Source organism: Pseudonaja textilis, chromosome 3 (assembly GCF_049901715.1).
Source record: "Pseudonaja textilis isolate UNSWEBS1 chromosome 3, rPseTex1.2, whole genome shotgun sequence".
NCBI classification, from domain to species: Eukaryota; Metazoa; Chordata; class Lepidosauria; order Squamata; family Elapidae; genus Pseudonaja; species Pseudonaja textilis.
In genome coordinates this window covers 97,610,623-97,623,104 of record NC_141992.1, presented here as the reverse complement: position 1 = coordinate 97,623,104, position 12,482 = coordinate 97,610,623, and the positions used below count along the sequence as shown (strand labels likewise).

At 33.7% G+C, this 12,482-nt stretch overlaps 1 protein-coding gene across 1 annotated transcript in view; it reads left to right on the top strand.

Annotated features, from left to right (window-relative positions):
• XPR1 (xenotropic and polytropic retrovirus receptor 1) overlaps positions 1–12,482 on the top strand; it is a 91,916-nt gene that overhangs the window by 72,426 nt on the left and 7,008 nt on the right. The window contains exons 12-14 of the mRNA XM_026703295.2: positions 4,735–4,901; positions 6,558–6,697; positions 7,587–7,808. Coding sequence (XP_026559080.1) covers positions 4,735–4,901; positions 6,558–6,697; positions 7,587–7,808 — 529 coding nt within the window. The remainder of the gene's footprint in view (positions 1–4,734; positions 4,902–6,557; positions 6,698–7,586; positions 7,809–12,482) is intronic.

Below are 12,482 nucleotides of genomic sequence, written 5' to 3'. Positions count from 1 at the left end.
TCTAGCTCTTCTTATTAAATCCCTTTTTAGATGCTTCGTTCTATATTTGACAAATTTTCCTGTGAGCACTTCAGACACATTTGATTGTAAGGCAAATAGGTTGCATTCCATGAGGACTAGGGTATTATCAGTGATCGATACAGATTCTTTCTTACAGCACATGGTTCCAGAATTATTTACTTTTACATAAGAGTTCTAGAATGGAAACCCAATATTAAATATGTAATACAGTGACCAAGTGAAGCTCACCTTATTTTTCAGCTTTCATTTTTGACATTTCCCCAAAAGACAGGGTCTAAGATCCATAGGACAAATTAGTTTGCTTTGTTTTAGTTTCTAGTTGCATCTAATTAAATCTGTTCATTACTGCTAAACTATTCTTTTATAATTGATCTATATTTTGTCACCTTCAAAGGAAGAAAATGAAAAGATGTGTGCAGGGCTTGCATATAAACGTAAGCTATATTTTAAATTTAGCTGTATGACCAAGAATGTATGCAGTGCAAGCATCCACCCTTCAATTTTCTTCTCTGAAAGAAAAAAAATACAGCCAATAATAGCAATAAAGCAGGAATAAGTATAATTATGTTTATATTCATAATAGTGGTAGGTAATAGTGGGTGTGTTCCATGCTAATTATGTTCTGCCCCTTTCAGAATAGACACACTGTATGATGGTTTAGCATAATGTATAAACCAGATATTGTGGCTTAAAATTAGTTTTAGATAGTTTCTAAATAATTCTACTTCATGCTAGCATTGTTTTAGTGGTTTAGCAAAGCTAGTTTTATTTTAAACTAGCTTCTGACTGCTTTTTAAAAAACAATATATTTCAGTGAAGCTTTTATTGCTCTGTATATACATATAGAGAAGAAAAGCTATTTTGAAATTCTGGCACTCTGCATTGGATCACTCCATTGAGCACATAACCATATATTATAGTTGATCATTAAGTGTGATTGCAGCTATTAGCATTCATCTTTAAAGTTTAAGGTTGTTACATTATGGCTAGAAACATTCTGGTAGTAAAACTTACATGTTGAGCAGATAAATAATGAATAAATTATTATAAATTATCAAGACAGTAAATATGCCAATTTATGAAAAATGCTGCAAGATTTAATACAGTATCTTGGTCTGTTTCAATGGAACAGGCACATTTGTTACTTGAAATTTATGATTACAAAATCAAAAACAAATATATTTTACACATAAAATTCTATCATAAGTCCCCAATTATTATTATGGGTAATTTTGCTTTAGGATTAGACAACCTGTAGTCATCAGAACACTTCCAAAAGTTGATACTGAAAAGTAATTCTGAATGAATTAGAAAGATATTGTTTTAATATGTGGGGAGGATTAAATACATTTAGTTTTTGTCCTGGCACATTTCTTTATCCTTATTCTTTATCCTTTTTCATGTACAATCCTGTGCATTCTACTCAGAAACTAAATCTGTCCTGGATTGTATAAAATTGCAGACCCTGTTTTAACTGGACTTTATTGTAATCACAAAAACAATTGATGCAAAATAATGATTTTTTTTTTCAGTTGATATCAACTGAATTATAAATATTTATCCTACATGTTCTACAAAATGCACTTGAATATTCATTTATTCAGTGTTTAAATGTTCACAAAAAGGGAATAATGTGTTTAAAGACTGGCATTTGTGTGGCAGAATTTTTGTGAAGAGCCTAGCAATTGAAGCTTGAGAAAAACTTGCTATTTTCTACCTATATAAATTTTTGCATTAGATCTCCCTATTTCAGCAATATTTGAATGCCTTTGTTGACATAGTCTTGTGCATCTTTACCAACTTAACTATCACCTATTTTTAAAAAGTGACTGCTGTTTCTCCCTTTGACTAGAGTAAAGAACCTTTTAACCACCCTAGACTTGGTCCTGAGTTTACAAACTTAGTTAATCAGTACGTATAATTTGAGGTTGTTTATTTACATACATACATACATACATACATACATACATACATACATACATACATACATCTGCCACTTATCTCATGGTCAAGCAACTCTATTCAGTTTTATCTAATTATATGAAAACATGTACCCAAAATCCATTATAGAGGAGAGTTTAGTGTATAAAATGTAAATGCATATGTAAAATTAGATGAAACAATATTGTATCCAGATTTAATATATATTTTAGTGTAAAAAGTATACCGTATTTGTTTAGTACACTATATGTAGAATTTAAGTAATCCTGACTAAGTCTGAATGATTTTCATGAATTTATTCTTTTTTTTAAAAAAATGGATCAAGCTCCCCTTTTTCCCCAGGGATAGCATCTCTATTCACTCTTTGTTGTAAAATATCCTGGTAGATAGCTGTGGAGTGGAATGATGACATTCTTATTATTTAATTGAATTTTTTGCATGAAACATTAAGTTCCATGTTTTGTATGCAGAAGCATTCATTTCCATCTACTGGAGAAAATTTGAATGGCATCCTTATTGGTTACAATAACAAAAGCAATCTGCATTTATGCAATAGTTTCTCTAAGAGCTTAACTATTTCACATACAAATTTCTTCTTATCAAGATATTCTTGGAAAGTATCTGGCTGTCTCAGATAAATACTCTTTTGTCAGATAAATTATTTCACACTAAGGGTATGAAATCAGGTTTCCCATACATTTTACTCTCTAAGATAAGACCGATCACAAGCCTCCTATCCTTCTGCAAGAGCCTGAAGTTCTGCTGGTTGGCTTAGGGATCAAATGGGGGAGGTCCATGCTACAAGTGACTGTTGGATTGATGGCAGACACCCCCTCCCCCCCCCCTTTGCTCTGCTCTTCACCTGTTCATCTTTTTGGATATCGTATTGATGTATTCTCATTGTATACAGTTTACATGTCTTTCATTTTCTTTTTATTATTGTAAGCCACTTAGGGTAGCCCCACGGCAACATAACCGGCAAATAAACTAAACAAACAAACAAATATTGTTTCATAGGTTTACCAAACAATTCAAAAGTCATGCTAGATTTTACCTAAGTGCTTCATTCTAAAAATCAGAGCTTGCATCTCTATGTTGCATGTGAAATCTTACATATTTTCCTTTTAAATATATCCTTATGGAATATTTTTACAAAATAATTTATGGGATTATTTATATTTTGTTTTCCTTTTGTTGTTTCCAATATTCCTCTTGGGGTTATTTTTTCCTTGGCCTACTCCATAAAATGAAAGAACAAAAGAATATTCATTCATTCATTCATTCATTCATTTATTCATTCATTTATTTAATCACATTTATGTAGCTGCCCATCTCATAAGAAGTGAGTCTGGGCAATGTGGAGCAAAAAATATATTAAAAAATAAACATGTCAAACACACATTTTTAAAAATGTTTTTTAAAAACACATAGATTTGAACAGCTAAATATTTTCATATATTTGACAGTATGTGAACCTTTGCTTTCATTAACTTTCATGATGTCATTAAATGTTTCTGGTATCTGTTGATCACTCCTTGAAAGTATGTGAACCTTTGCTTTCATTAACTTTCATGATGTCATTAAATGTTTCTGGTATCTGTTGATCACTCCTACATACCAGCTTGGGGGAATTTTAACCCATTCCTCTTTAAAAATCAAACATCAACTGAGGGAGGTTGGTTGAGCTTCCTTGAATTATCCCACTTCTCCTTTCACAACATTTCTTAAAATTTATATCAGGATTTTGACTTGGCTGTTTTAAAACATTTTCTCCTGTTTTAACTGTACTTTGGTCATAGGACTTGTGTTTTTTGAGTTGTGGCCTACTTTCTCTTTAGCTTCAATTTACAAGCAGATACTCTAAAAAAAATCTGTACAATTTGCTAGCAAAATTCAAAATACATAGTTCCATTAATGATGGCAAGCTGTCCTGGTCCAGAGATAGTAAAGCAAGTCACCATCACCACATTTCACAGATGGAATTGGAATAAGGTTCTTTTACTGGAATAGCTTTCCCCAAACATAACATATTTTTTGTTTACTCAGGATCAAAAGTGCTATTTTAGTCTCAGCCATCCACTCTTCCAATAACCTTTTGGCTTATTCATGTGATCTTTCTCAAAGTGTAGATAGGCAATAAAGTTCATTTTTTGGAGAGTACTGCCTTTCTTCTTGCCACCTTAAAAATATGATCTGCATGTAATTTTAAACTCTTAATTGGTCCTTATGTACTCATTGCTATACTGATTCATTACAATACAAACTTGCTTATGCTCTACAGTTGTAATCAGATACTCGCATATATAACCCCACCATCTTGTTATCATGAAACACACACACATTGCAGCCTGTTGAACACAACACTGAATTGCAGAGCTATACTCAAACTCTTAGTAACCTCAATCCTTTAAAGAAAAATAAACATATATCCTTACACTGTACAAAGATGAGTGTTTATCACCTTTGTGGGGTGGGGTGCAGAATGGCATTGGTAATCCTCCCCTGTAGCAGGTAAAGGTAACTTCCTTTTAACCAATTATATTTTCATAAGATTCTAAGTGGTTATTCAGATGTGAATAATCAAGTCTTTTTATAGAAGTGGAAAGCAGATACTAGTATTTCTTTAAATGCAGCGTTACATGGGATCCTACTTATATTAAATACCATCCACTGCCAAAAGGAATCTGAGATATGTTTAACTGAATTCCATTTTATGTAGTGAAGTCTGTACTATATAGTCTTATTTAACATTACTGTTTTTCTTTCTTGCAGTTCAAAAACACAATGATTACCAAGTATTCTTCTATTTGTGGATTGTCTTCTACTTCATTAGTTCCTGTTATACTCTTATCTGGGACTTGAAGATGGACTGGGGTCTTTTTGACAAGAACGCCGGTGAAAATACTTTCCTCCGGGAAGAGATTGTATACCCACAAAAAGTGTGTATATAGACAGTGTTTATTTGGAAATGCTTATCAGTATGCATGCTGAAGAGGGCTTCTTCTATTAATTTCTGTTTAAACTGAGCATTATCTTGATTGTAGATAGATACTATCTTTAAAAATGTGTTTTGAAAGAGAGAACTGATTAAGCTGAAACATAGTTGAAGGATCAAAAATAAGTAGGTATTCACATGAAGAATTAGTTCAGAAAGAGCAAAATATTTCTTTCAGTTTTTCTTCCATCACCTTAGCAGCTAATTATTTTTTCTTTCATTTTCTCTGTTTCTGTTTCTCAAGCATCCATACATTTTCCCTGGTCTCATCTCCCATCCCCACATCTTACTGGTATAAAGCAATAACCAAGTGCTCTAGAGATAGCAATAGCACTTAAACTTATATACCGCTTTACAGTGCTTTACAGCCCTCTCTAAGTGGTTTACAGAGTCAGCATATTGCTCCCAACAATCTGGGTCTCATTCTACCAACCTCAGAATGATGGAAGGCTGAGTCAACAATAAGCCTGGTGAGATTTGAACTGCCAAATTGCAGGCAACCAGCAGTCAACAAAAGTAACCTGCAGTACTGCATTCTAACCACTGTGCTACCACAGATGACCCTAGGTTTGTTTGAACTGATGGGAGCATGTCTGGAATTTAATAATAGGTTAAGTTGTAGTTTGGCCAAAAAGAAAAAGAAAAAAAATGATGTATACTATGCAGAAGTTCTTACGTGCAAGAGACAGCAAGTCTTTCAAGGCATCAAGATGTTTATGTCAGGCACCAACATAACATGAAAGTATGCTATATTTCTTGCAGTTATATTACTGTCTAGCAGAAGAACACACAATAGAACCAAAAACCGAAAATTATTGTTGTTTTTGGTTAATAGATTTTTATTGTGAGTACTGTAGTAATAGATTGTAAAGTACAAGTAAAGTATGGTATGTTATGGTTTGAAAGATCTGTAGTTCCTTGACAACAGAATATAAATAGTCCTTGACTTACAGCCATTCATTTAGTGACCATTTGAAGTTACAACAGTATTTTAAAAAGTAACTTATCATTGTATTTCACATTTACGGCCATTGCAGCATCCCCACAGTCATGAGATCAAAATTTGGACATTTGGCAACTGACTCATACTCATGATGGTTCCATTGACCTCGGGTCATATGGTTACCTTTTGCAACCTTTTGACAAGCAGAGTCAGTGGGAAAGCCAGATTCACTTAATAGTCATATTACTAGCTTAACAACTTGCAGTGATTCACATAACAGCTATGGCAAGAAAGGTCATAAAATGGGGCAAAACTCACTTAACCATTATCTTGCTGAGCAATGGAAATTTGGGGCTTAGTTGTGGTTGTAAGTCAAAGACTACCTATGTTTAGAAAACAATATAAAATTCATTTACTATCAGAAACAAAACTGTTGCCGCCCTTTTAGATATGTAATATTTGTCTTTCAGCAAGTTGATAGCTAGAAATTTAGCTCACCTCTGATGATACTGTACTTATAACCATAAAAATGATTGCAAAGGTAGAGTCTGCAAATGAAGAACTGGATATCTCTACTTATATATATCTTTATTTGGAGGTTTATTTGGTGGATATTATTCCTTGATACTACAACTGCCTATTTTATCTGTTTAACAGGCCTATTACTACTGTGCCATTGTAGAGGATGTGATTCTCCGTTTTGCATGGACTATCCAGATTTCTCTGACTACCATGGAAATTCACCCTTTTGCTGGTGACATCATTGCGACTGTATTTGCACCACTAGAGGTTTTCCGGTAAGATGCACTGTACTAACAGCATAGTTACTGAGCTTTGGAGGGCCTATTTGTAAATAATTATGAGTGCATTTATCTTCTGTAATTAAAAATATTTTATTCTCTCTCTACAGCTCTAAATCAGCCCACTCAAACAAACAATACTTGCACCATTAAAAAACAGTATTATGTAGCATTTAAAAATGCAGACAGAAACCACAAATCAAAAGAGACCTTGGATATGGTCTCTAACATTCAGGATTTGAAACATCTACTTTTATAACTATTAGAAATATCCCAGAAGCTAATTAATACAATTTCATATTATTTTTAAGAGGGATTATAAAATATCTATGAAAGCGTGATTTACATTTTATCACAGTTTGAGTATTTGGGTTTATCTGTTGGGAATCAAACCTAGATTTAACGTTTGAGTAAGGGGACTAGGCTTCGGTATCCAAGTTTAGCATATGCTCGCATCAACTCATTAAACTGAAATTTTGATCTTTTTTTCCCTCCAGTATTTGACCTGTTATGATAATATTATTTACTTTTTGGTAGTCATATCAATGTATTTCTTGGATTTTTTCCTTATTTATTCTATTATTTTACTTTCACTTTGTTTACACTTCCTTTTTATTTCTTTGTGAACTGCCTAGTGTAGCCCCATGGTGAGCTAGATGGCAAATAAATTTAATAATAATAATAATTTTGAAAAAGACTGTCAATCAATTTACATGTATTGATTAGTCAATTGGAAAATTAATGCAAATGCTCTGGCTTTAGTTTTCTTCTTTGTCATTCCTTTGGGGAAAAGTGGAAAATTGATTTTCCTTATAAAATATAGTATATTTATGCATATGTTAATATCTTCAAATCTTGTAGTTGCTTCTTATCTTCCACTTTTCAGGCGGTTTGTGTGGAATTTCTTCCGATTAGAGAATGAACATCTGAATAACTGTGGTGAGTTCCGAGCTGTCCGCGATATTTCAGTGGCACCTCTGAATGCAGACGATCAGACCCTGCTTGAACAGATGATGGACCAGGAGGATGGTGTCCGAAACCGCCAGAAAAACAGAGCTTGGAAGCGTAGCCAGAGTGTGTCCTTGCCCAGACCACGTCTTGCTTCACAGTACGTGTTACACAATAGCCCAATGAGTTTCTTATTTGATTAGAAGACCTTTTTCTCCATGTGTTTCCCTTCAATATTCTTGGGACTGCAATTTGCAGAAATCACAGCTGAAATGACCAAAAAGAGTGCTGAAATTTCTGAAGGGCATACAATTGGAACAGGCCAAATTAGATTTAATAAATAAATCTAATAAGGGAGAAGTAAAAGAAAGCTGGCCATTTTTTTCTATTGATTTCCATCCCATAAGAAGCCAGTTTACATTGCTTTCTGATACCCAACTTTCCTAAGGTTACGAATTCTTAATGCATTTTAATTAATATATGTAATATTTAATTTAATTAATGCATACACTCTTCATGTAGCCAGAAGTTAGTGGAAATAAAACTGATAAACTGGATTTTCTCTCATGTATGCATCCCCTTACCCAGAGGGTTGTTGGCAAGCATTAGATGTTGGTGTTTCAGAGAGTCCTAAATCTTTTTCTCTAAATCTTGTGTAGTGCCTATAAATCTTTCATCTCCTCACAAGATGCTATTCTTTTGTTGGGATAGATCATTCTCACCCTCTGTGCGGTATTTGCCAGGAGAAAGTCAGCATTTGGGAAGATGGGGAAAATTAACCTTGAGAATGCAGTATGTCAAGGTGCTATCTGTTCTTTGAAGTAGTTGTGTCCTAGATTACCGACTCAGAAGGCCCCATTTTTCTTGGAGCCCTACAAGTTCCAGGAAATTGAGAATTTTTGGTAGATTGAACTTTGTTCATGGGCAGCTTTTTTCATTCAGGGCAGAAGGCATTCTTTCTAGGAGAAGAAATCTGTGGTTGGTATAAAAATACTTAGAGTTACATTAAGATACTATGTAAAGTTGACATTATATTAGATACTGCTAAGTCACTGCCTATTGGCAAGAGCAGAATGTACCTAGCTTTCCTAACTGTGGGAAGGCTAGAATTTATGATAAGGATGTGCCATAGTTCTTGTATTCTTATATTTTTGTGATCATTGAGTATCTAATTAAATTCAACTATTAAGATGTCTAGCACAAAGAGATTAATATAATTTATCAAATTATATGCAGTATTTATCCATTTTTTGTCCAAACCCAATTCTAGTTTAAATCTATTGCCCTGCTCAGTTGCACACAGATTTTCTACGTATACATATAGCACTTATACTGTATATAGCATGTAATTAAGATTGTTTTAATATTTCTAAGTATATTGAGCTGAAGCCTGTACACCAAATCTGCATAATTTTACATGCATAACAGTTGGTGTGACTCACTACTAATAAGTAATGAATCTAGCTCAGTAATACCCAGGGGAAGTATTAAACAGTTGCTGTGATTCCAGTTCCCTCAGGGCTATAACTCTTATAACAAAGCACCTTCACTGGTTTCTTGCATAAGTCTTTTGGTTGAGATCATAGCCTATTGCATAGATTCAAAGTGTAACTCGGTCTTCTGACAATCTATTGAAGCTACCATCTTCCATTGTTCCTACTGCCATCACTGGTAACCTGGGCATACTGACTAAATATCAAGCCAGCTAAAAGATATTCCCCAAATGATTTTCAGTCATGTCCTCCAATAGCTTGCTGTCTTGTGGATGAAAGCATATTATTTGGTTTTAGTTATAGGATTGTTATCATTTATACACAAATACCAATTGGATGTACTGTCAGATTTATAAAAGGTAGGGACAGCTCCTCCCCTAAATGAATGTGTATTTCATTTTAGGCAAGCTATACTCGTGTCATGTTCATCATTGAGTTTTCCCTTCTTTCCCCATTTAGTACTGGATTGTCATACCTCCTTTTTATCTGTAGGGACCTTGACCTGTCCCCATATTGATCCATTTTTATTTGGTGTTTTTGTTGCTTTTCTCTTTATGGTGATGTTAAAGTTTACATACATACATACATACATACTTTCTATTAAAGATTTTCACATAAGTAAAAAGTAAACATAAAATTATATGGAGTGAAAATAAACAATAGAAATAAAAGAATAAGTAAAAATAGTGCAAATAGAAAGAAAATATGGTGATGCTAAAAAATTTAAATTATTTTGTAGCAGAAACAGCTCTTACAAGTATATTTTTCAATAGCGCCAGTATCAACACAACATGATTTAGGGAGGAAATTTGAAAGGATTACATTATATTTTTGTTGCATTTAAGTTGCAATTCTTAATCATTTCCGCCTCCCCGTTCTCTCAGAGAAGTTGTATACAACATAATTTCACCTTGAGAGTAATTGAATGGCCATGTGTTAGGACCAGATGATTTCGTGTTATAACCTTATATTCCTACAGCCGTAAATTGATTTCTGCATTTCAGTAAAGATCAAATGCAGTCATCTTTTAAAACCCATCCAGGAATAATTTGAAATCACCTCAATAAAAAAATCTTTTTATTCTCATACATCAAAGGCAGTTTACAGTATTAAATTTAATATAATTTTTGTCATAGCCATGGTAACTTGGGAGCCACATAATATCTCTCAGTTTGCTTGAATTACAGCAGGTGGGTAAGAGAATGGATAATAGTTTTTCTATTATGCATTTCATTCACAACAACATTATCCTGTTAGAAAATATGGAAGTTGCCACTCTTTTTAATCATGTGTGCTTAGGCAAGGAAAATAATGCAATCATTCTTTGTGAAACTGTGACATACAGGCATGAAGAATTTTGCCATCCTTCCTTATTATCTGTTTTCCCTTCTCAGACTCCATTAGTGCTACATTTGCTGCCGTCCTGTCCAAACCTTTTTAGAATAATGCTTGTTATTGTATCCTCTACCCTCTGGAGATTTAGCTTTTGATACCCCTTCTTGTAGTGTAATTTTATCACATATTTCCCAAAGAGATGTTTAAATTCATTTATTTTGTTATTAGCTTTTAATTGATTATTGATTGAAATAATTATTTGAGAAAACAATGAACAACTTTTGGCTTTAAATTCCAGCCAGTATCTAACTTTCCTTGTTCTCAAATTATAAATTATCTTAACCTCCCAATCTAGCATAGCTTAATTTATGAAATGTAACGGAATACAGAGCACTTGTCATATAATTATGCTGCAGCAAATCATCTTGTCTAATTTGTTTAAAGCTCATCTGAAATTCAAAATTCAAAATGTATAAAAAAAAATGATTTTTTTCTTGCTCTTTAGTTTGCTGTGATTTATTGCTCAAATTTTTCATCTTCCTGTTTTATTATCTTTTAATGTTGGTTTTAGTTCTAGTGGTTGGCTATGTTTTATTTTTAAGTTGTGCTTGACTTATGATCATTCATTTAGCAACCAAAGTTATGACAAAACTGAAAAAACTAATTTACAGTGATCACAGCAGCCCCACGATCACGTGATTGCAATTCTGGTATTGGCAGCCAGCATATAATTACAACAGTTGCAGCATCCCAGGATCCCGTGATTGCTAATTGTGACCTTCACACTCAAGTTTCCAACAAGCAAAGTCAATAGACGATGCACTTAACCACTTTATGATTTGCTTAATGACTGTGGCTGAAAAGGTCATAAATTCAGATGTGGTTATGTGATGACTCACTTAACAATTGCATATTAAGCAATGGAAGTTCCGGTCGGAATTGTCAAAAATCCAGAACTACTTACATTGTTTGATTATTTTTAACCCTATACCCATGCCCTTGTTACCTCTCACTTAGATTACTGCAACCACTCTACATTGGGCTGCCATTGAAAAGCATTCAGAAACTTCAGTTGGTGCAAAATTGAGCTGCATGGCTAATAAATGGTGCTGGCTACACTACAATGTAACAACACTGCTCTGTGAGCTGTACAGGCTGCTAGTATGTTTCTGGGTCCAATTCAAGGTGCTGGTTGTCACCTTTATGTCACCTACGTGGCTTGGGACCAGGTTACTTGAGAGGGATCAAATTTTCCCAAGAGTTTCCCATTCAAATTGATCCAATTGATTGGGCCTGCTGCAGATCTCATCAGCCAAAGAGTGTTGACTGGCAAGAACTAAAAGATAAGCTTTCTCTCCCTTCCTTATGAAATATTCTCCCCTCAGAGATTGGAATGGCCCCAACCCTATTGGCCTTTTCCAAAGCTTTCAAAACTTGGCTGTGTATCTGGACCTGAGCTTGGTATATTTAAGAGCTCTGTTACTTGACTCGCCCTCTTCTACTTCTAGAACTTTTTTTATTTCCATCAAAACATTGTTCATGTTCTCTGTCACTTTTAATTTTTATTCTTTGAAATTCTTCTTATTTACTGATTTTATATGTTTGTCTCTGGGTTTGGGTATTCTCATTTTTCACAGCAATCATTTTATATAAATTTTCTCATACTCCTACACTTTATTATTTCAACAAGCTTACTTTTTTGTACTCCCCTATTTGCCTTCATATTTATATAGCAATTTGTAACAATTGTTTTTACTCTCTTCCATGAAGGTTCCCCATCCTCTTTAATTCCTTCTATTAATACATTTTTAATTATTTTTTCATAACGAACTTGTATCTTCCCGAAGTCATTCTCGTTTCAGGCATTTCACTTTTTTCCTGCTCTTCCTTGTCCATTCCCCTCCTCCCCCGATCCATTTTTGATAGTTTTAAAAAATGGTCTGTCTCACATTCAAAACTTTTCATCTTGTACCCTTCACTAATTGTTTCCTGTCAATCTTTCATCA